Source organism: Equus caballus, chromosome 22 (assembly GCF_041296265.1).
Source record: "Equus caballus isolate H_3958 breed thoroughbred chromosome 22, TB-T2T, whole genome shotgun sequence".
NCBI classification, from domain to species: domain Eukaryota; kingdom Metazoa; phylum Chordata; class Mammalia; order Perissodactyla; family Equidae; genus Equus; species Equus caballus.
Genome location: NC_091705.1, coordinates 50,463,611 through 50,488,882, shown reverse-complemented (window position 1 = coordinate 50,488,882; position 25,272 = coordinate 50,463,611). Strand labels below are relative to the sequence as shown.

The 25,272-nt window shown below is 58.5% G+C and overlaps 2 protein-coding genes and 2 long non-coding RNA genes across 54 annotated transcripts in view; 1 reads left to right on the top strand and 3 right to left on the bottom strand.

The window, feature by feature from the left end:
- The window catches only part of RTEL1 (regulator of telomere elongation helicase 1), a 44,570-nt gene extending 36,853 nt beyond the window's left edge, over window positions 1–7,717 (bottom strand). For 49 of the 50 annotated variants that reach the window (XR_011431094.1, XR_011431092.1, XR_011431100.1 and 46 more), the window contains exons 1-6: window positions 5,099–5,229; window positions 4,144–4,400; window positions 2,946–3,147; window positions 2,503–2,596; window positions 1,766–1,847; window positions 1,450–1,510 (exon numbers count right to left, since the gene is read on the bottom strand). Coding sequence is in view for 40 of the 50 variants with exons in the window: in XM_023626938.2 (XP_023482706.1) it covers window positions 1,450–1,510; window positions 1,766–1,847; window positions 2,503–2,596; window positions 2,946–3,147; window positions 4,144–4,245 (541 nt within the window). In the remaining 10 variants the exon portion in view is untranslated. Of the gene's footprint in view, window positions 1–1,449; window positions 1,511–1,765; window positions 1,848–2,502; window positions 2,597–2,945; window positions 3,148–4,143; window positions 4,401–5,098; window positions 5,230–7,001; window positions 7,121–7,590 lie in introns of those variants that run through there. The other variant, XM_070247978.1, reaches the window with a different exon arrangement.
- On the top strand, window positions 7,629–18,805 carry STMN3 (stathmin 3). Its single transcript, XM_023626958.2, has 6 exons — window positions 7,629–7,760; window positions 7,983–8,082; window positions 14,276–14,371; window positions 14,616–14,791; window positions 15,909–16,100; window positions 16,920–18,805. Exons 2-6 carry the CDS (start codon window positions 8,064–8,066, stop codon window positions 16,977–16,979), a joined length of 543 nt encoding a protein of 180 aa, XP_023482726.1. The 5' UTR covers window positions 7,629–7,760; window positions 7,983–8,063; the 3' UTR covers window positions 16,980–18,805.
- On the bottom strand, window positions 13,660–15,583 carry LOC138920250 (uncharacterized). Its single transcript, XR_011431109.1, has 2 exons — window positions 15,448–15,583; window positions 13,660–14,276 (listed from the first exon to the last, which is right to left on the bottom strand). It is a non-coding gene; the product is annotated as an uncharacterized lncRNA (long non-coding RNA).
- A 2,967-nt stretch (window positions 18,806–21,772) lies between the features above and the next one.
- Window positions 21,773–25,248, bottom strand: LOC102148701 (uncharacterized). Of its 2 annotated transcripts, XR_011430947.1 has the most exons (3): window positions 24,832–25,248; window positions 24,650–24,735; window positions 21,773–24,335 (listed from the first exon to the last, which is right to left on the bottom strand). It is a non-coding gene; the product is annotated as an uncharacterized lncRNA (long non-coding RNA). The 2 variants fall into 2 exon arrangements; XR_001379517.3 differs by lacking the exon at window positions 24,832–25,248 and having other exon boundaries at window positions 24,650–24,789.
- Between the last annotated feature and the right edge of the window lie 24 nt (window positions 25,249–25,272).

Sequence of the window (25,272 nt, the reverse complement as noted above, 5' to 3'; positions counted from 1 at the left end):
TGCAGCAAATGAGAAGGCAGAGAACAGTGAGCTCCAGGAGCCTGGGTCCTCACTGCAGAGGCCAAGCTGTGCAAGGGAGCGGCCCCCACGCAGCCTCGACTCGCAGCCAGTCATGCCCTTGGAGGGCCTGAGCCCATGCCACATCAGGCACATTCTCCTCCCATCTCTCCAAGGGCAGGGCACAGGGACGCCTTGTGCTGGCCGGTGAGGGACCCCAGCTTAGGCCTCTGGAGCACAGTGCTGTCCTGACCCTCCTCTGCCCAGCACAGGTTGGCACACTGGGTACTCCAAACCCCAGAGCAAACAACAGCCTACAGACCACCAACGCCTATGAGTGCTCTGGGCCCATGTCACTGCTGCTTCAGGGTCTGTGTCCCAAGCCTAAGGCAGGAAACAGAGGGAACCGTGACCCAACAGAAGTGCAACCCCCCACCCCAGCCACAGAGTCCTGAATGCAAACAGGAAACTGTAGAGGCCACACCTCAGAGAAGCCTCTCTGCCATCACCTCTGCCTCCAGAAGTCCTTGACAGACACGAGGTGCAGCCACGCACTGCAAAGGCAGAGATGTGGAGGCAAGCTCCTCCACTCTGGACCCCAGAAAAGGAAGCAACAAGAGACAAGGAGTCCTGGCCACAGGGCAACGGGCGCCTGCAGTCACACACGTCGAGCAGCACTCGGCTGGCCATTGTCACAAACCACGTGTTCATCACTCTCCCTGTCTCTGGATGAGGCTGTTCTCACAGCACCAAAGGCTAGAGGTGTCACTAGGACTCCCAGGACTCCGAGAGAGCCACACCCAAGCTGTGACACATGGCAGCGAAAGGACAATGCAAAATCCGGAAAAGGAAGACACCTGAGGAGTCTGGGGGTCCAGAGCAAGCTTCCAGAACCCCCTTCCCAAGCTGACTCCCCCAGGATGAGCTGTGACAATATGTGAAATGCTGTCTACCAGGAAGCTTGCCAGAGACCAAGTGTGCAGGGTTTTTACTGGGGGGGCTGGTCACGCAGGCACCCCTGCCTGGCAGGCACCAACATTCCAGACTCCCAGAAGGATGCAGGTGCTCAATACAATCCATGGTGTCTGCACAAACAGCTTGGACCTAGGAGCCTCTCCTATCCAATCAGGGATGGTGGGGACCCTCCTGAAATCCAAGTGCCCGTCCCAAGCGAGACCAGCCTTGCCAGCAGGCGTTTCTGAGACGGAAGCCTTCCCTAGGCCTGCAGTGCGAGCTCTTCTGCACGCAATCCCCTGCAGGTCCCTGGTCAGAGACAGTGCCCAGGTACTTCCCTCACCCAGCTGAGCAGGATGCGGCTGCACTGGAGCCCCAGGGGGCAAGAGCCACCAGGCTGTGAGGCCACCAAGCTCAGCCCTAAGAGGCCACAGAGGCTCCACTCCCAGTTTGCTGCCTGCTGACGGACAGGCGCAGCTTCCATGAACCCTATCTTACCTTCTACATTGTTGTAGAAATGACAGGAGCGACTCGCCACCTTCTTGCGGCACAAGTGGATCTAGAAGAGAAAGGAGGTGGTCCCAGTTAGCACGATGGCCAAGTAAGGGCACACCACCAGCCCTGCTGCCCAGCGTGTGAAGGCCAAGCCCCACTCTGGCCCTTGCCCACCGCCAGCCACCCTCTGGTGGAGGCCCAGCTCCACCTCCACCAGCTCTTCATGTGCCATCCTCTAGTGGCACAGCAGGGGCTCTCAACGCCAAGGCAGCACCCACCTAGCAGAACCAGAGACGGGGTAGGTGCCCCAGGAACCCACCTGCATGTGGTTACTTTCCTGCTTCTTCACCTCAGGGTGGATACACAGCTGCTCCCGGGAACCCAGCACACACACCCTGGGCCTAGCAGAAGAGAGAGCCGTGGGGTCGAGAACCAGCAGACAGTAGCCCATGGTGTTGTCCAGTAGCGTGACTTGTTAGGGACACACAGGGAGCTCCAGGAAACTTGGCTCACGTGTGCACATGGGCAGCCAGACAGAGTGTCCGTGGCCAGAATATGCCCAGGGCTTGGGAGGGACTTTCTCTGCTGTGTGGCCCACTTTGAATCATGGCCCAGGGTGAGCGCAGAGACAAGGCAGGGGAAATGGGATACATGGGAGGAGACTGCTGAACATCCACAGTGACCCCAACATCTCTGTGCTCCCTCACGCAGGAGGCCGGGACGGGACACCAAGGCTCCTGCAGCAGTTCTGCCGGGCTCCGACACGGGGCCGACCCTCCTTCCCCCATCATGTGAGCAGCTGCACTGACCCCCACCCACAGCTGACACCACAGTGTCTGCAAGGGACTCAGGGGGTGAACCCAAGGTCAGCACATAAACTCAAAGTTGCTTTCTTACAAGTCGTGGGAAGCAGAGATAGCCTGGCCCTTGCTGTTGTCCTGCACCCCAGAGAACAGCCTGCCCTCAGGGTGGGGCCCAGGCAGAACACCACCATCAACCACCGTGCCGAGGCCATCCCCCATTACCCTGAGGCGGGGTGAATGCCGCCTAACCCACCGGTAGGAGGTGTTCCGAAGCTCGCTGATGACCTGTGTGAGCTGTGAGTGGGTCCTGGAGGCATAAATGATCTTTGGGATGTCTGTGTAGCAAGCTGCCCAAGCATGAGAAAGCAAAACAGGTCATGGCTCAATGAGATAACGTTCCCGCATGCTGTTAACCCGGGGCACTCGGCTAACTCTACCCTGAGGACTGCTGAGCATTGACTGGACGCCCCATACTTGCGTCCAGGAATGGGTTAAGTGGGTGTCTGCAGTGTCCTAATTCGGTCATCAGGCTCCGACACTAGGTTTATAGCCGGAATGGTGGGAAAGGACATGGCAGCTACAACCCTCCCTGTTTGGCTGTGCTCAGAACCCTGCCCACCCGCTCCATCCCTTCCTCACCGACTAGGGGACAAGGGATGAGGGAGAGGGGCTGAAAGGAACTGAAGGGAGCGTCACCTGTGTTGTCGCCATCGCCATCGGAAGCAGCATTCCCCCAGGACGACAAGGCGCGATCTGGGAAGAGCTCCCCTTGTGCCCTCGCGGCAATCTTGCGGGCAGAGATGGCGTCATGGAGGTGCTCCCGCCAGGCCAGCGTGGTGCAGAGGAGGCACAGGGTCTTCCCCGTGCCCGTGGGGCTCTCCAAGACGCCGTTCACTTTCTGAATGGGGTCAGGAGCAGGGTCACAGGGAAGCTGGGAGAGGCGCTACAGGCCACACAGCCCACCGAGACAGGCGGCCCAGCAGCCTCGGGGCAGCTCTGCGGGCAGCGCCCCCCCCAGGAGGTGACAGGAGCCCTGAGTGATAGTGGCAATTCCATAGGACAGTGTTTTCACCCTCAACCCAAAGGCTGTGGTTAACTCAGTCCTCATTAGCAGACAGTCTGCAGGTCATTACCCAAAACGGGACACTACTTTGCAGACTAATATAAATAGTAAGATGATTAATTAGGTGCCAAGCCCCAAAATAGGATATTGTTCTATGATTCTGGATCCAGGCATTTACACTACCTGAGGGGAACCTGATGGCCTACATAGCTCTCAGATGGAGCCTGAGCTGGGGGCCTGGGGATGCAGGAAGGCAGAGCTATGCTCCCAGCTGCCACAGAACCAGGCTCCCGACTGCCACAACAGCAGCCAGGAGCCCAGATGCAGACCCAGCCCTCAGGGGCTGGGGCCGTGGGCTGGGACAGGAGGGTGCGCTAAGACACCCAGCGGACAGCAACCTGCAGCCCTTCCACCTTCCTGCACACCCTGGAGGTTTAAAGGCTTTCTAAAGCGAGGGCTGTCCTTCTATGTGGAAACGCCTCGTCCAGATCCTCAAATGGCTGGCTGCTCCTCCTCGCTTGGCCTCAGCTCAGATGCCACCTCCTCAGAGAGGCCCCCAAGGTGCTCCCAAGCCTATCACCTTACATCTTTTCTTCATAGCTTTCATCGCCATGCATAATTATCTTTTCTGTTTCCTTGTTTATCATGTCTCCTACCCTACCTGGACCACTGGCCCTACTTATGACTGAGTCCCGTGTCCAGAAGAGAACATTTCACCCCACAGGACCTGGCTGGAGTGAACAGGAAGGTGGAAATACATCAGGCCTTTTCGGAAGCTCTACCCAGGCTGACCCTTCCCCCAGGTACAGACCCCTCCCTCTGCGGCTCTACCTTCTGCAGACACTCCAAGACCTTGGTCATGTACTCCTCTTGGCATTTGTACGGCTGGAAAGGGAAGTCCACCGTCACACCGTTCAGGGTTATCTTGGGCATAATGGCCTGTTCTCAGGAGGGCACAGAGGTTGCTGAAATGCAGGCTGTCTGGGTCTGTGAGACAGACCCTCTGCACATCTCGGGACCTCAGCCACTCCAGGTAAGTGATGCCAGCCTGCGGCGCTGGGACACAATGCTGTTCTCCCGGGGAACCCCTAGGGCACAGAGATGGGGACGACAAAAAGACTGTGGCCAGCCTTTCTGGAGTGCCAGGCCACTTGACCAGCCATCTCCGGCAGCGCTTCTGTGGCCAAGGTCTGAAGGCAAGCCCGTGACACCCTATCGCAAGGCATCTGGGGAGGTGAAGCACCTAACGCATCAGCCCTGCCTGGTTCTCCCGCCCCACACGACTCCATCCTGCTCTGGGAGAGGCCACCCGGCTCAGAGAGACGCGAGAGCCAGAGCCGGGCACAGCCACACCTGCTTCGCCGGGCAAGAATAACTCATTTACCCCCGCCAGAGCCGGACGGGCCAGATCCCAGAAGCCCCTCCCGGGCCTGGGTGGCCTGGACCTGCGGCCCCCGGGGCCCCCAACCCTCAGCTCCCCCGGCCTGCCAGCCCCACCCCTCCCAGGTGGGCCACCGGGCCCACGAGCGAGCGGAGCGCCTGCTGGACCCGGGATGCGAAGCCGCGCGGCCCCCGCAGCCGCGCGACCCCTCTCGGCCTCAGCTCCGCCTGGACACCGGACCAGCGGGCGGTCCGCACGCGGGCGCGGCGGCCCCTCCCGGCAGCCCGGCGCCCGGTGCGGGGGAACTACCGGCCCCAGCGCGGCCGCCGCTCTGCGGGGGAGGGGTGTGTGCGTCGGTTCCGGGGTCCCCGCGGGGGGCCTCCACGCCCGGGGCCCTCGACTCACCCTGGTCGGCCGAGGCACCGCCACCGCGTCCCCGCTGTCAGCGGTTCGGACTTCGCGGGCTGAGGCGCGGAGCCGTCCCCCAGCGCGCTGCACTTCCGCCCCCAATTCCGGTCCGCCGCGCCTTGCGCCGGGCGGAAGCCGTTCCCCGGCCGACCGGTCCGCGCGCTGCCCGAGCACTGGGTTCCGGGCCCCACCCTGCCCTTCCGCTGACCCTGAGCCCGGGCCCGCACCTCCGTCGCCTGCGGGCAGAAACCGGGAGCCCGCCCGCCCCCTCCCTCGACGTCGCCCCACCAGGGCCCCCGTTCCGCTGCTCCTCCCCGGGGCACGCTATCTCCGCTGCCAGGACAACTGCACAGGCCTGACTGGCTTCCTCTCGTTTCTCGAAACACCCAGGTCTATTTAAGACTCCGGTCTGAGCAGATCACGCCCCCTAAAAGCTGCAAATGGCGGCCCCTCGCCTATGACCCGGCTCCTGAGAGCCTTACAGCTCCTCTCCTTGTGTACCCGGGGTCCCGCTGCTTTTCCAGTCAATGTCCCCCACTGGTGAGGGCCAGGCCCTCTGAAACCCCAGGACCTAGCACCAGCTGGCAGTCAACAGCGGGGCCCCAGGGTCCGCACAGCTCTGTGGGGTCAGAGATGTTTGTCTAGGCGACCCCAGCACGTCCCACAAGGCAGCAGGAAGAAGCTGACGCTGTGGGCCGGCCCGCTAGCGCAGCGGTTAAATTCGCAGTTCAGCTTCTCGGCGGCCCGGCGTTCACCGGTTCCGATCCCGGGTGCAGACATGGCACTGCTTGGCACACCAGCTGTGGTAGGCATCCCACATATAAAGTAGAGGGAGATGGGCACGATGTTAGCTCAGGGCCAGGCTTCCTCAGCAAAAAGAGGAGGATTGGCAGCGGTTAGCTCAGGGCTCATCTTCTTCAAAAAGATAAATAAATAAATAAATAAAAGAAGCTGATGCTGCAGTGACTGCCCACAGCCAGCTGGCAATGCTGATTTCAGAGCTTCTCCTGGGCTCTCTCTCATGTCCAGATGTTGTCCTGCTGATGGCACATGTATGTCACAGGTGTGTCTATGCTGATATGTGTCAGATCATGCCAGGGGAAGCCCCTGGCATAGGCTGGCATCCACCCCACCCACCTGTTCCGGTGAGGGCACTGTAGTGTCTGTCTTAGACACCCAGCAGCGAGCTTGGAGAAGATGAGGACCCTGGGGCCACATACTTGCTCAGTGCTCACCAGGCACAGGGCTCAGTACCATCCATGCCTGCGCTGATACGTCTGTCTTCCTAACGACCTCTGAGATAAGTTCTATTATCCACGCTTTACAAACAAGGACACGAAGCACAGAACAGGTAGGTTAGAAGATGGCCCAAAGCCAGCAGCTAGCAAGTCTTAGGTCCAGGAGGCCTGCTCTTCACCTCCACAACCCCCATCTGCTGAGAGCAGTGGTGTTCATCCCCCAGAAGCCCAAGAAAGGGAAGGCCAGGACACAGAGGCTCAGTGACCTCCTGGGCCAGAAGTGGAGCTGAGGACCCGAGACCCTGAGCTGACCCACGTGCTGCCTGGTTGCACATCATGCACAGAAGCTGCCCAGTCTCCTATAAGCTGTAACACGTAAATGCTGTTGTACTGAACCAACCCTGAGAGATGGCCATGGCCATCCTGGGTGGAAACCGAGGCTGGCCACAGCAAGGGATCTCAACCAAGTCAACAAATTTGAATTGAGCACTTGCTCTGGCAGGCTTTGTGGGACTCCACAGCAGACCAGACACCATGCAGACCACAGGACATATGTTAACCAGCCATGGGCTTGCTGTGTGTGCACGTGGAGGTATGTTTATACACGCACTGCTGGGCCTGCTCCAGGCTGACTCTGATCCTCAGTTGTCCCTGTCACTCACCTTCCTGAGCCCACCTCGTCTCTCTGCAGGTTCCAGAGGGTTCCCAGAGCTTTATTCCTGGCACTAGGACTTAAGTGCTTGTGGAGTAAGGACTCTTCTTGGCCTCAGTGGCTCCACGCCTAAAACAGGAACAGCACTCCATTTGTTTGACTTCCCATCCCCAAAGTGAGGTGAGATGGTCACTGCAGGAGAGGGACCCCCATCTCTACCAGGCTTTACCGTTGAGGGTATCAACCAGAACCCTGAGCCCATAGGAGGAGAGGAGGCAGGACGCCTACCTACTGACCAAGTGTGGGCATCTGCTCTCCTCCTCATCTGGGGAATGGCATCATTGTCTCATCTTAACACCCAAGAAATGGAGGCCCAGAGACGTCAGAAACTTGCCCCCAGTCACACAGCAAGTAGATGTCAGGGCTGGGGTCAGAACCAGCCTCTATCTCACTTCAAAGTCCTTGTTCTAGGTCTCACCACCCCCATTTACTCTCTTCTCTGCCTCAGAATCTGCTTATCCTCTAGGAGGCCTCTTGGAGCCCTTCCAGACTAGCACCCACCCCCACTGTCCACGACAAGCTTTCCCCTCAGCACAGACCTGGGCATACAGAAGGCACCTCCCAGCCTCCAGCAGCCTCAGTGCAGAGCTCTCCCACCCGGCCCAGGCACTGGGGCCTGTCCTGCAGTGCCCACCGTGGGGAAGGGGACTGTCTCCACCATCCCCCAAGCCTGTACAAAGCCAAGTTGGGGGAGCATCGGGTCCATGTGGTGAGCAGTGGGAGGACTGGCCTCTTGTTGCAGTCCTCTGCCCTCTGTCCCAGGCTGGTCTCTTCCTTCCCATCCTTCCGTGCCTCCGCCCCTCTCCCTCTGACGCTCTAGCCCCTGCCACAGCCAGGTCCTTTCTCTCTCTCTCTCTCTCTCTCTCTCTCTCGCCCCCCCCCCTCCACCCCGCTCCCGCCTCCCGCCCTTCCTCGCTCCCTCCCCTCCCAGGCACTGCAGCATTCCCCGACTGCAGCTCCAGCCGCCGCCCGCGCCTCTCCGGCCTCCGCAGCCCCCGCCGCCGCCAGCACCATGGCCAGCACCATGTCCGGTAAGCACCCGGGCCGCGGGCTTCCCCGGGCGGCGGATTATCTGAGCAGAGGCTATTGTCTGCCCTCGCCTGACGCTGGGACCGATTGCGGACTCTCTTTTCCATCTCGGACCCCGCGCCCTACAAGGCGCGGGGCGCGGCCGGGCCTAACCCGCAAGAGCCGAGGTTCAGGGCCGCCAGGTTGAGGCAACCCGGTGCCCCAAGGGCAGGGATTGCGGCGCCGGCTGGGCGGGCGGGCGTGGGCCGCTGGGCAGGGGCTGCGCCGGGGGAGCGCTCTCGGGGAGTGGGGGGAGTCGGGCGCGGGGGCGCATTGCCCCTCCAGGTGCCGCTGTGCCAGGCCGAGCGCCACCGCGGCAGGGTGGCTCCGAGGACCCGGGCGCGGGCCCGTGCCCCTGGTCCGCCGCGCCTTCTCGGGGCGGGGGTTGGGGAGGAGGAGGGAAGCGGGTGGGACCCTTTGCGGGAGCCCCGGCCCAGGGCTGGCGGGACCCGGGCCCTCCCTGCGCCAATGGAGAGCCCCTCGGGCTGGAAAGAGCCCTGCGGGAGGACGGGGGAGGGAGACCCGAGCCGGGAGCGAGGAGAGCCGCGCCCGCACCTCACGTCGCTGCCCCCTCCTCTCGCCGCTTCGGGCTGGGGGACTACCCTCTGCGACACGGAGCCACTCGCTCTGGTTGGAAAAGCCACCACCTTTTGTGCAGGGGGTTTGGGGTGGGGGAGGGACTGCTGCCGTTTCCAAATCCTCCGAGGATCGGGCGGGGGTCTACCTGTCCCTCCCCCGCCGCCCGGTCTCCCAGGCTGCAGACGCACCGTCCTCTAGGGCAGTGACCCCCTCCTTCCTGGCCCGGCCTGGTCAGGCGCGGAGCTCGACGAAGGGGCGGGCTCGGGGCGAGGGGGGCGACGCGGGTAGATACTGAACGCGGGGGAGCTGCGGGGCGACCCTGGTCGCGAGGACGCGGGTTCGCTCACCTTCGGAACGCTCTGCTCTGTCCGGCCGCCCCAGGACCAGCTTCACCTTTGCACGCGGCGCCTGGGACGGCAGGGCAGGCGGTGCCCTATCTCTACCCCATCCACCCTCCAGCCCGAACCACACTCCCGGCCACCCTTCCCTTCGCCCTGGGAGCGAGGCGCCAGAGCTCCGCCCACCCACGTGTGCCCCGCCCCGCCCCCGCCCCCAGGCCCTGCGGGTTCCAGGCCCCAGGGGACTTCTGCACCAGTCTGGGAGGGGACCACGTGCGTCGCTGACCACACCCCCCACCCGTGTGCCCATCTGGGCTTCATCCGCCCCGCTGTCCTCTCTCTGATATCCTCAGAAATATGGGGACCAGCTTTGGGCAGAACAGGACCCTCCCCTGACAAATGAGGGTGGCTCTGTCTTCTCCGTGGCCGGAGTGCTGCCCAGTCCCACACTAGGCGGGGCTGCAGGTCCTTGCTCAGCTCCTGTGCTTGTGCCGGGGATGGTGGGCAGCCACTCGTGGGGAGCAGTTCTCAGCCTTTCTCTCACCCCCTTTAGTAAAAACCCTACTCAGTAGGCCTCCTTCCTGTTATCTGACAGATAAGCAGACTGAGAGTAGGTGGTAAAGGGACACAACCAAGCCACATCTTTGATGGCCGTCAGAGCTGGGCCCAGACCCTCCAGCTTCAGTGCCCCCTGACACTAGCCATCTCTTCTTGGCCGGACTTTGGGGTACTGCTGACCCACACTTGGTCCAAGGGTTCTGCCAGTGGTGCCAAAAGGCAAACCATTAGTGCATTCGGTTAGTTTTGTTCAGCATGGCCACGGCGTCGCAGACGTGCCACAGTGCCAGCAGCTGAACTGCCCCCTGGCCAGTGTCACATGGGGCTGGGCCTTACCTGTTCTGTCATCAGCACTGCCCTCAACAGCATGCAGCCAACACGTACACATGCCTGGCCATGAGTGCCGGCAATTGAGGCCAAAATGGGTTTAAGTGAACTTAAGCTATGGCTTCTCTATTTTTTTTTTTTTTTTTTTAGGGAGATCAGCCCTGAGCTAACATCTGCCAATCCTCCTCTTTTTGCTGAGGAAGACTGGCCCTGAGCTAACATCCATGCCCATCTTCCTCTACTTTATATGTGGGATGCCTGCCACAGCATGGCTTGATGAGCAGTGCCATGTCCACACCCAGGATCCAAACTGGCGGACCCCAGGCCGCCAAAGCAGAACGTGCGCACTTAACCACTGCGCCACTGGGCCAGCTCCTGGCTTTTCTATTAACTGACATCTCTGATTGAAGCAGCCACCGGCCTTCCATGTGGAAGTGGCCTGTCTCCTTGTGCTCACTGGTGGCCCACTTGGTCTTGGTGACCAGGGTGAAGGACCATCGTCTGTTATGATCTCGTAGCCTCTGCAGGGTTCACCTGAGCTCTCCGACCCTGTGTGCACTGAAAAGCTTTCCCGCCTCCTTTCCCTTGAGCACCTCCTGACAGGCCACACTCTGGGAACTTGGTGGGGAAGGCATGGCCGTCTCTCAGCGTCCTCCCAGGCACTCAGCTCTTCACACATTTTTGTAGACTCTTGCTCATATTCAGCTCCTTATGCAACTCCGTCCAGCTGTGAGGCCTTGCACATGATACCTGACCTCTCAGGGCCTCAGTTTCCCCATCTGAGTTGCGATGATAGTGACAGCACCTCCCTAGGCTTGTTCTGAGGGTCGAGCAAGATATTTCAGGAAAGGTGCATGGCCTGGTGCGTGGCAAGAGGTGAGTGCCCTGTCCATGCCAGGCAGCGTGACTGTTGTAGCCACATTTCCCAGAGTTTCCCACCCAGAGAAAGGCACATTCTGCCAACGATTCCTGCCATGCAGAGCTCCTGGCACTGTTGGAGGTGACTCTGACTAGTGAGAAAGGGGCAGCCTGCGTGGTGACGAGCTTCACCTGTCAGGAAGCAGTCAGCAGCAGCCTCCAGGGCCCTTCTAGGGGTGTGTGGGCATCAGTAGCCCCTCTGCCACCCAGTTCTGAACAGACCTCCCCCCTGCCCCCGCCATGAGGCTCCCAACGGAAAGTGCGGCCAGAGACCTAGGCTTGTGACCAGGTTCCCATCTTGGTATGCTGTGTGACTTTGGGTGGGTCACTTGCCCTCTCTGAGCCTCTTTTTTGCCTCTGTAGAAATGAGGCTGACAAAGGTATCCCAAAGGCCAATATGCATTTTTGCGCATTTAACATTTAACATGAAGAGAAAGAGGGAGATGAAAGCCATCCACCTCCTGGCAGAGATGTGTTTTTAATGACTCCCTGAAGTCGGTGATGGGGAAGGAAGTGACGGGTCCAGGTGAGAGGGAGAAAAGGGAGAGTGTGCCTCAAGGCCCTGGAGGGGCTTCCTGGCTTGAGCTCTGTCTGTGGAGAGGTGGCCTGGATGGGTCTGGGCCTTGACCTCTCGCCTCTGCAATGGGACGTGACCTGTAAGCCCCTCCAGCTCTGAAGACACAAGCGCAACCTCCTGCCTTATGGGCGGCTGGGTCTGGCCCTGGACTCCAGCACACACACGTGCATGCGGGCTTCCCCTTGCTCGCTCTCTCTGAATTTGCCAATCCCCTACCTGCCATCCAGCCCCCTGGAGCCTGCATCCAGACCACAGAGCAGGCCTCACTCCCCAGACCCCTCCTGGGGGGCGCCCCCTCCCACTTGGCTTCCTTCTGAGAAGGACGCTCCTCATGGGCCATCAGCTGGGAAAACCAACCTGGGAAATCTGCACAGACCACCAGCTGCTGAGCCGAGTCCATGTGGAGCCGCTGAACACAGCCCCTCACTTCTCAGCTGGACACTCGTCCCCTGGGAGCCGTGACCTCCAACAGCTCTGACCTCAGTCTCTAGTCCCTCGTCCTTCTCTTCCTTCTCCTGACAGTACACTGCTCACACCTGCCCAGGTTCCCCATCCTGCCCCCTGAACCGCTGCCAGCCTCCCCCCATGCTGAACTGACAGTTCCCTGGAAGGGGGCTCCCCTGGCATTTGTCCATGAGCTTGTTCTTCCTCTGTAACGAATCTGCAGCTTCTTCTCTGGGAAAATTTCAGGCTCAAGTCAGAGAGAAGCTTGAGCAGCTGTGAGGCCCCAGGTTCCTGGCATGTAAGGTGAACCCATCTGGTGGTTTTGACATGTGATGAGGAAGGACTCCCTGAAATGTCAGGATGGGGCCTGGTGTCTGTTGCCAGGGTGGCAGGTGCTAGCAGAGTTAGACCGTCTGCTCCTTCCTGGCCTCACCCAGGACTAAGGCATGCCCCCAACCCTGGGTACAGACTGTCTCTTGATCCCCTTCCCCACCTTCCCTTCTGAGCACAGGCTGGCCACCTCCCCAGCCTCTCCAATTATCTGAATGTCTCCTGGCCTGCTGCTCCTGAAGAGGTGGCTCTGCGTGGTCTTATACCCTCTAACTCCCCAGCACATGTACTGGGATGCACCCCTCTGCCTCCTTTATAAAACTAACTGCTCATAACACAGGTATTACATGAATAGATTCTGCTCATGAAAAAATAAAATTGACAAGTCAGGCCAAAATCCCTTTGAGGCCCATGTCCACCTGTTCCTTCCTCCCAGCCTCCTGAAGCTAATAACCAAGACATGTCTTTGCGATGCTGCCCCTCCGAGCCCCAAAGGCTCTCTCTCCACTCCCAGGATTCCTTTGTACTCCTTTTACAACCTCTTTAGCTTTCTCCAGAGAGCCTAGGTCATCAGGACGTTTAGATCAAATAACACCATCCTCTGCACTGGTCGTGGGAGGACTCTGCTCACCATGAGCTCTTCCCTCAGATAAGGGCCTGATCATTTCTGTCCTGTGTCTACTTCTACACTAACACTTTTCCCAGTTTCTTGTGAACTCAGTTTAAAAACATGATCTGTGTGAAATTTGATCAGAAATTTTGTTGTCCAAATTCTTGTCTGACCCTTGGAAGAATGCTGGAGGTAACTGTCACGCTTTCTCCTTCGTGGAAGCTAGATTCTCTGGAGACCTATTCCAGCTTCTCCAGCCAGGGAGGCACCTGCATGGGTCTCCGGACCTCCTAGTCTCTGGGACCTGCTGGAGTGGTGGAATAAAAGACCACCTGGGATTGTGCTCAAGGAGCTTTGGGCAAGTCCCCCAAGCCACTGGGCCCAGTGTCATCCCGGTTGAGCAGGGGTGACAGATTTGGGCTTACAGGATTTTTGAGAACTAGTGAGACACTGAACCAACTGGTCTCCTTTGGGGCTTGGCTCACCACAGATAGACCACAGATAGCTCAGTTATTTCCAATGTGAAAGCAGGCATCTTCCTTTCCCCTGACAGGGCTCAGGGCCTCAGCAGCCAGGCTTACCTTCTTTTCTGGTTGGGCACTGGGGACGCTGGCTGTGGGCACTCCCTCTGCAAGGCTATGGGCAGGCTGTGGTGCTGAATGAACAGCTCCCTTCCCTTTGGCCCTAGATGGGCAGCGAGTATGCGTCTCGTGAGGGCTTGGCTTTATCGGGGTGGTCACACTACTATCAGGTTAAACGGTGTGGGTGTGTGTGTGAAGACAGGAGGGTCTGAGGCTTCATGCAAGTGTACAAGCCAAGAAAGTGCTGCCCACAGCAGCTCCACGTCTGTGCCAGCCCAGTCGTGAGTGTAAGTTTATTTTGTCTACTCAAGCAGGCCAGTGTCCCTGTAAGAGAAAGGGGAGGGAGGAGGGAAGAAGAAGTTCTTGGACAGGCAGAGGGAGGTGAGAGTCGGGAAGATATACAGTGACAAAGAATCACAGAGACATAGAAAGATACAGGCGGAGACAGTGACAGAGAGCCAGAAAGACAGAAGGATGAGGAGAGGCATAGAAAGAGGCAGGGAGAGACACACAAAAGGAACAAAATACAGAGACATAAGTCCAGCCAGCAATTTAGGAGAGCGAGAGAGACAGACATGCCAAGAGAGAAATGGAGGGAGAAAGAGACAGGGACTAAGAGACAGGAGCAGAGAGAACAATGCAGGAAGACCCACCAGGAGGTGTGCCCAGGGAAAGGCAGAGTCAACGTCTGGGAGGGAGGAGGGGGACAGAAGAGGTGTAGAGGGTCAGAGATGTGGGAACACAGAAGGGAGTGAGATAAACAGGCTCCAGAGAGACATGTTGGAGGCAGCCATTGGGAGGAAAGGTGGGCCAGAGGCATGCTGCCCGAACAGCCAGGGAGGTGGGGTCAGGAGGTGGCGGTCATACATGCTCACGCTGGCCTCACACCCACAGCCTACAAGGAGAAGATGAAGGAGCTGTCAGTGCTGTCGCTCATCTGCTCCTGCTTCTACTCACAGCCGCACCCCAACACCATCTACCAGTATGGGGGTGAGTGTGCCCCGGGCTGCTGCCCACTCCTGCCCAGCCAGTGCCTGCCCTCACCTTACCTTGCTCCCCACTCCCATGGCCTCTCTGGACCACCCAGCTTGGCTGGCTTCTGGAGAGGGAGCCTCTGGAGGTTCAGGCCTGGGAAGCCCACATGAGCAGCCACACACACCCCCTCAGCCCTTGGTTTGTATGTGTGCTGGGAACATGCCTCTTCCTTAAGGCTACATCTGGTCTTGCCCTGCAGACATGGAGGTGAAGCAGCTGGACAAGAGGGCCTCTGGCCAGAGCTTCGAGGTCATCCTCAAGTCCCCTTCTGACCTATCCCCGGAAAGCCCTGTGCTCTCCTCTCCCCCCAAGAGGAAGGACACCTCTCTGGAGGAGGTGCAGAAGCGGCTGGAGGCAGCTGAGGAGCGGAGAAAGGTAAGGAGCCTGCCCCCTGCTCAGGGTCCTAATGAAGGTAGTCAGGCCTCGCTGACCATGGACAGGGCCCCCAAGGTGCAGGGTGCTCCAAGCCCTTGCTTGGTCATCGGCCTGGGGTGGAGAGGGTCTCATGGTTCCTCCTGAGAGATCAGAACAGGACAGGGAGGTGGAAGGATCCCCAGTGGCAGCCAGCTGAAGGGAGACAGGACCGAGACACTGTGGGAGGGGGGTACCCTTGGCCGTGGCCTGCAGGGCGTCAGGTGGCTCCAGGAGGGGGGCCCTGGGACATGAAGCTGGGCTGGCATCCTTCTCCTGGGCAGAGAAGTGAGAAGGAAGGGTCTCCCACGTGCTGGGGGCTGAGTGAGGACCTGCTGGGAGCTCAGGGGGACCTTAGGAGAAGTGGGTGTGGTCCCCAACCCCCTTCCACCCCTTCTCTTCACACCATCCCCACTGAGACTGAAACACACAGAGAAAAGGACATGCTGTCAGGAGTGAAGTCCTGATGCCCAAGCCTATTAGGCAGGGGCAGTGGCTCATCCCCCTTAGAGCAGATCCCGCTGAGATCTGGGGACCCAGGCTTCACAGGGTTAACTAGTAGTGACTGGCACATGAGTGGGACCAGCAGCCTCTAAAGGAGGCTGAGGGCGGCTACTTACCACTGGGTGGCTCCAACTCGTCCCTTCCCCAGCGGCCCTGGGGACCTTTCCGCCGGCCTCCAGCACCTTAGGGAGCTCTAAACCTGGAGTATATCAAGCACCTGCTTTGTGCTCCGCGGGAAGAGGCGGGGAGGCCTCAGGGACAGGCCACAGATTAGAATTTCCCCTGCGCCTCCAACATTCCCTGAGCTCACCACTCTGGAGCGGTTTGGGGGCGGCAGCCGAGCGGGGCGACCCAGCCTTGCCGCGTGGGCCCTCTCAGCCCATTGAGGAGGGGGCAGCCTGCGGGCCAAGGACGAACGAAAGGGCGAGCTGCTTCCCGTTTGCCTGGGGCTGGGGGTCTTCGGGCCAGCGGAACTTGCAGTGCTAACGCCCGAGGAGTCCCGGGCAAATCTTGCAGGGAGCGGGCTGGGCCGGCCCCAGCCGTCGCCCCCGCGCTCACCCGCCCGCCGCCTGCGCAGACGCAGGAGGCGCAGGTGCTGAAGCAGCTGGCGGAGCGGCGCGAGCACGAGCGCGAGGTGCTGCATAAGGCGCTGGAGGAGAACAACAACTTCAGCCGCCTGGCGGAGGAGAAGCTCAACTACAAGATGGAACTCAGCAAGGAGATCCGCGAGGCACACCTGGCGGCGCTGCGCGAGCGGCTGCGGGAGAAGGTGCGCGGGGGCGGGGCGGGGCCCTGGGCGGGGCCGGGGCGGAGCCCGGAGAGGGGCGGGGGCCCGGGATGGGCGGGGCGGGGGGCTCGGGGGCGGGGCTCGGGGGCGGGGCCTGAGCGGGGCGGGGCCAGGGGCCCCGGCGCTGCGGTGGGGGCCTCAGGAGGGGCTCGCACAGTCTTTTGGGCGCCTCCAGCAGGGCAAGAACGAAGGCCCACATCCGGTCCTTGTGGGACACAGTCAATAATCGCAGTGATAAGTGATAGTCATTACTTGTGAAGTGCTCTGAAGGAAGCGCATCCCAGGTATGAGCTAGAAGAGGAGAGGAGCTGCTTTAGGTTAGGGGCCGGGGAAGTCCCTCCTGTGGGAGCCCCTTCCTGTGGCTGGTTCTTGCGCACGGCCTCACCAGCACTCCCGCAGCCCGGTCCTCCATGACTCCCTGTCCTGCTTGGCACCAGCCCAGGGCGAGCCCCTGGGAGTGGCCTCTGCTTCCGCCCAGAGTGGGACCCGGTTAGTGGGGGCGGGGCGAGAGCCTGCACACGTGGTAAGTTCCCTGAGTCACGACGCTCTGGTTTGGGTACAAGCCTAGGCGCACTGAGGGCCAGCCCGCACCCTCAGGCCACATGGTGTCACGTGGTGCACGGGCCTCCTCTGCTCACTGTTGCTCCTGAGTCTTGGTCCCTAAGGTGTCCTCACTGGTGGCATCTCCTGCTCCTGGGGCCGTCCCAGTCCAGGGAGGAAAGGATACCAGGGCCCCCAGACCCCGGGAACCCGGGGAGTAGGGGCGGGCTGGGCACCGCCCACCGCCGGCTGTCCTCGCAGGAGCTGCACGCCGCCGAGGTGCGCAGGAACAAGGAGCAGCGAGAGGAGATGTCCGGCTAAGGGCTTTGGACACAAGCACCTGGATCCTGAGATGAGACAAGAAGACATTCGGGTTTTGGTTTTGTTTTCTTCAACTTTGTCTAGACGCAACTTTTGTTCCTGCTCCCTCCCTTTCCCCCTGCACTCCAGTTCATGCTTCTCTTTCCGCACTCTGAGTTGTCCAGTCCTTGTGCCCATTCGGTGACCACAGACTCTCTCTGGAGGAGCCAGCAGGGCATGGCACATGGTCCCTCAGTTCAGCACCAGATCAGGCAGTGGCGGAGTCCCCTCTTGGCAGCCCTGTTAGCGAATGTGATGACCTCAATAAATCCAGTGACGGTGGTAGGAGCATGTGGGTCCTTATGCTGGGTTGTCCTCTGAGGTAACACTGCCTGCGTGTTCTCCTGTGGAAGAGGGCTGTGCACACAGGAGTGGGCAGAAGAAGAAAGTGTTGGATGGAGAAGGACCTCTGGGCAGCATGGGGCCAAGTCACCATGTCATTGTGGGCAGCCCTGGGAGTTGTGTGTGCAGTGGAGCTTTTTAGAATTGGTGGGTGGGGCTGCAGCATCCTTTAATGTGGTTGCACAGGGGTCCTCTGAGACCACCTGGCCTGCAGTGAGCACCCTGCAGTCATTGTCCATGGCTGGAGTTGGGGTTAGGTGGGGTGTGGCCTGGCTCGAGTCTTCAGGGGAATGGGCATTCTCTGCCCACTCCACCAGGGACCCATGAGTAGGCTGCCATGGTCTAGAGGGTTGTGGGCAGTGTGACATCCTCTGCTAGCCCCTCACACTCAGAAGTGCCCTCCTCCCAGGAGCCTCTGGCCCAGCAACGGTGTGGGGAAAACCCACTTCCCACTGTCCGCCATCCCTGCACCCCCTGCCACATCCTTGGAAGACCCTGTCCTTCCTGTGCCCTCTGCTCTGGTAGAAAGATGCTCCCACAATGCTCCTGGCCATGGGGCTTTCAGGCTCACCTCCAGACAGGTGTGGCCAGGTGTGAGTGAGTGGCAGCTGCAAGTGCCCCTCAGGGAACCCTGAGCAGACAGCAGGAGGGGCAGGGGACCAGCTGCCTGCAGATTCAGATGGTGGGGGGGCAGGGTTCCTAAGCCACCTCCCCACCTGGTCCATCCTTGGCCTTCCTGGCCTGTAGCCCCTCTGGCCAGCCTGCTGGTTGGAGGCCTGGCTCTAGGCCCCTCCTGCCAGGACCCTCCTGGGTTTTGTTCCTTTCCCTCCCTCAGCCTGGATCTCCAGATCTCCTAGCACCAGCCTTTGAGGACTAACACCTGCCTGGATGTGGCAGGTATCTGGTCTTTGTGCCACTGCAGCATCCTCCCCTTCTCCATGGCAGCCCCACCCCACGGGTCCCTGCTGACCGTCTTCTTGGTGGAAAGTGTGAGGGGATAGAGTACAAGTTCTCACAGGACCCAGAGCCAGTGCCTCAGAAACCAGGTGGTTGCAGCCCCCAGTATCCCGGGCTTCCATCCTACAGAAACCCATGGGGGGTGGGGTACTGCTGGTGGTCTCCCCGGGCCAAGCCAGAGAGCATGGGTGGATACTGGTCCTCTGTGGTGGGCTAAGGGGAAGTAGGGACCCATGACCCCTCTCCCTGTCCCCACCAAGCCAGCCTCCAAGGGAGCGACAAGCGAGGACTGGAACCCAGTGGTGCCCACTGTGGCTTTGTGGGACTCAGAAAGGGAAGTGGAAAGGGAACTGAGGGCTGGACTTCCCTAGTGGTGGCAGCTCTCTCGTAGCGGAAGCCTAGTGTAACATGCACCCATCTCATCCATGTAGTGAAAGTGAAAACTTAAACCAACTGAATGATTAAAGATAAAAACTGTGTTTAAGAAACGGCTGAGCTGTCCCCGTGTGTGTCCTGCACCTGTGGGGAGGGAACCGGCTTCGAGGCCCCTGCCTGTGTGTGTGTGAGTGCCACCTGTAACTGCACTGCGGCGTGTTTATCACCACAATTATGGACAGTGCTAATGACCATGGCGATTTTGAGAAATGAGCGTGTAAATGACACACAAGCCCACTTTCCTCTCTAGAGACCCAGGAGGCAGTGGGGCAGGAGGGAGGAGGTGGGCCTACGGCTGTGCCTGGGCCAAGCCTTCCTGCTGGCTGGGCTCCGTCCAGGCCGCAGGCTGCAGCTTGGAGGAAAGATGGTGTCTGAGGTCTGAGGCTTGCCCTGCTCACCACAGCCTCAGGGCTGGGGTCTTGCTCGGATGTGGTGGTGGTGGTGGTGGGGGGGTCCTAGCCTCCCAGGGGTGTGCCCAATGGCTCTGTGGACCCCATCAGGCAGCTGATTATTTGCAGACACAGATCAGGCCCCAAGACAGGCACCCGGAGTGGAAGGAAGCAGGCGTCCTGACTCAGGTTGGTGGACAAGCCTGTCTCACGGGACCAGGCAGCCCCTGGGTGCCCAGCAGGGCCCCTCAGCTGGGGAGGAGGCATGTTTGGTAGATGCCCACGCTGTCCATGCTCAGGCCCACACATGGGCCTCAGGTCCAGGCCTTGGAGAGGTGCCTGCTCCCAGGACCTGAGAGACTCATTCACCTCCCCTGCGCTCACCGCCCTCCCCTGGGGCAGTCCTGGCTACTTGCCCGGGCTCCAAGCAGCTCTCACCATCTCCCCTCCCTCCCCTGGCCAGGGAGAGGCGGGAAAGTCAGAGTCCTGGACACACAACTGCCAAAGAGATGGAGACGTCAGAAATCTGCAGGAGTGCAAAGCGAAGCAAGGAGAGAAGGGAGATATGTTGCAAACGGTTTTATGAGTCCAGGACGCACGCACACCACATACAAGCACACAGCCCTGGCGTTCCCAGAGGACCAGGCTGATCTTAGGGGCCCTAATACAGCACTGAGGGGCAGGTGGCATTTGTGCCAGTCACCACATGGAGGCTCTGACATTGGGCGAGGATGGGGAATCCTTCAGAGCCTGATTTGTAACAAAGCAAAGCCAGGTGGGGTGTGGGGCTCCTTCTGGGAAGCCAGTCAGAGTTGCATTAGTTATCTACTGCGTGGCACAAATCACCCCAAGCAGGGGCTTAAAACAACAGACACTACCTCACAGTTTCTGTAGGTCAGGGATGCTGGGACTGGCTGGTTCTGGCTCGGGGTCTCTGGTGAGATTTCAGGTGGGACATCAGCTGTGGCTCCGGTCATCTGCAGGCTGGACTGGGGCTGGAGGATCCACTTGCAAGACGGCTCGCTCACAAGGCCGTTGGCAGGAGGCCTCAGCTCCTCACCATGTGGACCCTCCCCAGGGTTGCTTGAGGGTCCTCACAACATGGCGCTGGCCCCCCGGGGTGACCGTCCAGAGAGGAAAGAGGAAGCTGGGTGAACTAATGTGGGAAGTCACCCACATTCTACTTGTCAGAAGCGAGTCCTGAGAATAGCCCACACTGGAGAGGGGTGAGGATCCACCTTTGGAGAGGAGGAATGTCACAGAATGTGTGGACATGTTTGAAAACCGCCCCAGAGGCTCTTGAGTGGCCACGTGTATCCAGTCACGACTGGTGCTCACTCAGCGCCTGGGGGCCTTGGTGGGCCTGCACCTAAACAGGCTGTCCTGCAAAGCAGGTGGGTGGTGGCGCCAACAGACGCCTGTCCTCAGTGGGGCCTCCCCCAGCTCTCTCACGCGTTTCCTCGCCAGGTGATCTCAGGTGTGGCTGCAAGAAGTGAGAGCAGAAAAAAGTGGGTACAAACCACAGCCATTTCTCTCTCTGCTGAAGAGAAGTAATTTTGCTATGCAGCTGTTACCCTCGCTTTCTAGGCCTACTGTGAGAAGAACAGCATGTCAGAAGGGCGCTTGAAACAACAGAAACGTATTCTCTCATAGCCTGGAGAGCTGACTCTGAAATCAAGGCCATGTTCCCTCTGAATCCTGTAAGGGGATGGTCCTTGCCTCTCCTAGCTTCAGCCTTCTGACCCCACGGGGCCACTTAAGAACGGCTTTGGGCCTGGAAGACTTCTTTTTAGCAGACAAGGAGCCCACACAGCCTGTGCGGGGCTTACCGCCTGTGTGGGGTAGCCTTCCCCGTTGGTACTCAATGAACGCGCTTGTGTTCTGCGCAAGCAGGCCCCCGGCTTTCAGCATTTCAGACTCCACGGGGCGCTCCAGGTCCTTCTACTGCACACAGGAAAGATGTTTGCAGGCCAAATGCCGGGGGGAGGCCCCCCCCAACCCTGCGTGGGGACCGACGCCCACTGCTGAGGCTGACCTACTTGTCCCTTCTCTGAGGAGGGAAGCTTGTTGTCTCAGTGCTTGCGCTTCGCTTGGCAGCTCTGCTGTGTTTGGACCTCTACCCCTGGCGGCCGGTGCGTGATGGGCTTTGCTCCCCTCCACACGGCAGAGGTCCTCCCTGGGACTGGGAGCTGGTGCTGGTGTTCCGCTGGACACTGGCAATGTTTGGCGTCCCTTGGCTTATAGAGGCATCACGCCAATCTCTGGCTCCGTAGTCACATGGCCAACTCCCTCTGTGTGTCTGTCTCTGGGACACCAGTCATTGGATTGAGGGCCACCCTAATCTGATATGGCCTCATTTTAACTAATTACATCTGCAACAACTCTATTTCCAAATAAAGTCGCATTCTGAAGTCCTGGGAGTTGGGACTTCAACATAGCTTTGGAGGACACAATTCAACCAAAAGCAGCAGTTGTAGATCTTGAATTTGTAACTTTAAAGCACTCATGCGTTTATCTGTGTATTCAACACGAGTTTAGCGAGTGTTTATTACACACGTGTGTCATGCTCCAGAGAACGGTGATGGATTTGAGGAGCCAGCCTGGCCCTAGGAGAAACTGCATGCTCGTCAATACAACTTTGAAATGTTTTTAATCTTCACAACGTCCACTATGAGGAGAACAGGGCACACATTATTTTATTACATTTACATTTTTTTGTGGTTACAAACATAATACGTGTTCATCGCATCCCTGCAAAGTATAAAGCCGGAAATTCCATCCACCAATCTCAGTCCTCCTTCTCCTCAAGAGGGTTTGCCCCCTCAGTGGTGGTGAAGAAGCCAGCGTGCAGACCTCTGAGAACCACACACAGTGATGTTAGCACTTTTCCTATGGCTTCATAAACGTCACTTCAGTGGTTGCATAACCATCTATTTTGTGGATGTACTAGGACTTTTGAGAAAACTCCAACTTTTTGGATTCAGGGACCTCTTACAATCTTAAAAATTTATGGAGAACCCACAAAGAGCTTTGTTTCTGTGAGTTATATGGATTGACAGTTACATTAGAAATTAAAAATTATGGGGCTGGCCCCATGGCCTAGTGGTTAAGTTCGTGCGCTCCACTGCAGCGGCCCAGGGTTTCACTGGTTCAGATCCTGGGCGTCGACATGGCACCACTCATTAGGCCACAGTGAGGCGGTGTCCCACATGCCACAACTGAAAGAACCCACAACTAAAATATACAACTATGTACTGGGGGGATTTGGGGAGAAAAAGCAGAAAGAAAAAAAAAAGAAAAAAGGAAAAAGAAGATTGGCAACAGTTGTTAGCTCAGGTGCCAATCTTAAAGAAAAAAAATTAAAAATTAATTTAAACTTTAAATTTGAAAAATAGTAATTTAGGGACTGGCCCTGTGGCATTGGGTTAGGTTTGGCGTGCTCCACTTTGGCAGCCCGGGGTTACAGATTCACATCCCAGGCATAGACCTACTCCACTCCTCAGCCATGCTGAGGTGGTGACCTACATATAAAGTGGAGGAAGACTGGCACAGATGATAGCTCAGGGCTAATCTTCCTCAGCAAAAAAAAAAAAAAAAAGTAATTCATTTAAAAATGATACACTCAGGGGCCAGCCCCGTGGCCCAGTGGTTAAGTTTGCATGCTCTGCTTCGGTGGCCCAGGGTTTTGCCAGTTCGAATCCTGGGTGCGGACATGGCACTGCTCATCAGGCCATGCTGAGGCAGTGTCCCACATAGCATAATCAGAAGGACCCACAACTAAAAATCCACAGCTATGTACCAAGGGGCTTTGGGGAGAAAAAGGAAAAATAAAATCTTTAAAAAACAGAAAAACAATGACATTTTCCTAAAAAAAAAAAACTAACGAGAATGGGTGAAGTATATGAAAAAAACGTCGCCTCACAGAGACATGTGTCTGGAAAAGGAAAGCGTATTTTAATAGCTTGTTCTTCAATCCTAAACCAAAGCTTGATGAGGGGTAGTTTCTTAAGAGTCAGCTGCAATGTGAATCTAAAACCATACCAGTGAACTTTTCACACTCTTATATTAGTCCACGGGTCTGTCTTGTGCTTGAGCCCATCTTTCACCCACATGTGGTTCTGTAAAATCCAGAGCATGTGCCGCCTCCCCTGGACAGGGGCTCCAGGAGCATGGGGCCTGAGGAGCAGTAGAGGGAGGGGAAAGGTTATCACGGGGTGGGCTGGGGCCTGCCTCGGTCCTGCTTCCTGTTTGGTCAGTCGCTGTGGGAAGCAGAGCCCGAGCAGAGGGCAGGGTGGGGCGCCCCTGCAGCATCCTCAGGCCTGGTGAGGATGTCATGGCCTCACAGCCTCTTGGGGGTCCAGGCTGTCGGCAGGGATCTGAAGTCAGTGGCTTGGAGGAGCATGTTTTCCCCTTCTCTCTAACAAGCCAAGAGCAAAAGCTCCCTCTCCTTGGGAGTCCCAGGTGCACAGGTCATCTCCACCTCCACCCCCAGTACGAACAACCCATCCTGCCAGCCAAGCAGAGCCCACTGCTGTGACCTCACTCTTTCAGAGACAGAAGAGGTCAGCAAAGGTTCAAATGCCAAGTCTGACGTCCCGTGGCAGGAACAGGCGAGGTTGGGCAAGGAGATTGGGGAGTCTGGGGTGCCCTCAGACTCCGGAGCTTGTGGCCACAGCTCACTCTGACCAGACAGCAGTGGGCCCCTGGTGCAGGCTCGCTGCCACCTGCGTGCTCTCTGCCCCCTGCCACGCAGGTCTGGTTCCTGTCTCCAACTGGGCCTTCTCCCTTTGACTTTATTGGTGTTTATTTCCAGAATATGAGGAGAGGGAAATTCAGATAAATGACAAACACAGACCATGTACACCTGGTCTCATATTTACCAGATAATAAAATAGCGGTATTGACATAGGCTCAACAGTCTAATCTTTAAAAAGAAGGCCTTTTTCCATCACTGGCGTGAGTACAGTCTGCATTACTGAAAACAGAATAAAAGTGCAACTCTCCCAATGATAACATCACTGAAATGAAGTTTGCTTGAAAACTTCACATTCTGGGAAGCGGCTGCAGAGGTCTTCCTGCTGAAGTATGGCAAGCGTTCCAGGCTCCGTCCTAAACAAGACATCTGTCTCCTGCCTTCTCTGTGCCCCGAGTGGGGTCCGGCAGCCTTTCAGTGGGAGCATAAGTTTTCTGGCAGCTGTGAACAGTGAGAGCGATGACAGTGGGCACATCAGGAGAGCTCAAGGGTGCCCACCCTGTTCAGAAAATGGACAGCCTCCGCCACCCTCTGCATCCCACTCTGACTGTCCCTTGCAGGGGGGGAGACGGAACACAGGGAGATTAAGGCAAATGCCTGACACCACACCGCTGCAGAGCTCCCCCCAGGAGGCCCCAGGCCAAGAGCAGGATGCCTCAAACCAGACGGCTCTGGGCAGGGCAGCTGAGTCGCTCTAACCACCACCCAGGGCCTCCCACTGCACTTTTCAATCAAACAGCAAGGAGTGGCTGTACCTGGCTCCCGAGAAAGGCACTCATCAAAGCCGAGTGATGCTTATCTTCTTACATTCTGGAAAATCCAAGGGCTTTATATTCCCGTCCTTTACCCGTTATTAAAAAAAGAGAGCAATTCTCAGAGCGTCCTCAACTCTATATCTGGGTGTTTTTTATAGCGCAGTGATAACTGAGAAACGGACCTTTAACTTAAATGAGCACATGTGGCCTGTGGCTGCAGCACTGGACTGCGCGGCCGGGTCAACCACTCCCAAGAACTGCGTGGCCCTGTGCAGATTCAGAAAGGAGAGCGTCCCATAGGAAATGAAACGTGACAACAGCAGGACTCGAACTAGCAGATCGGAAGCACCCGGAGGCGGCCGCTATCTCGGCGCAGGCTGTGCGGACTCTGGGGGGGCGCGCTCTTCGCACCTCCAGATGACAGGCGACCTGCATCCACCGTCCGTCACCTGTTCACGCATTTTCCCCCACCCTTAAACAAGTCTCCCAACGCATCCTTCCCCGGCTCACGTTCCCCTGCTCCGACCCACGCAGGGTGCCGCACCTAGAAGGCGTGTCGCAGGGTCCTGGCGGGCCCCGCGCCCCGCCCGCCCCCGCCCCGCGCAAGCGCGCCGGGGCCCTCC

Excerpts from the sequence above, each read along its gene's own strand:
- STMN3 (XM_023626958.2), top strand. Across the intron at positions 14,372-14,615 it reads CACCATCTACCAGTATGGGG|ACATGGAGGTGAAGCAGCTG; the intron begins GTGAGTGTGCCC and ends CTTGCCCTGCAG. Across the intron at positions 16,101-16,919 it reads GCGAGCGGCTGCGGGAGAAG|GAGCTGCACGCCGCCGAGGT; the intron begins GTGCGCGGGGGC and ends CTGTCCTCGCAG.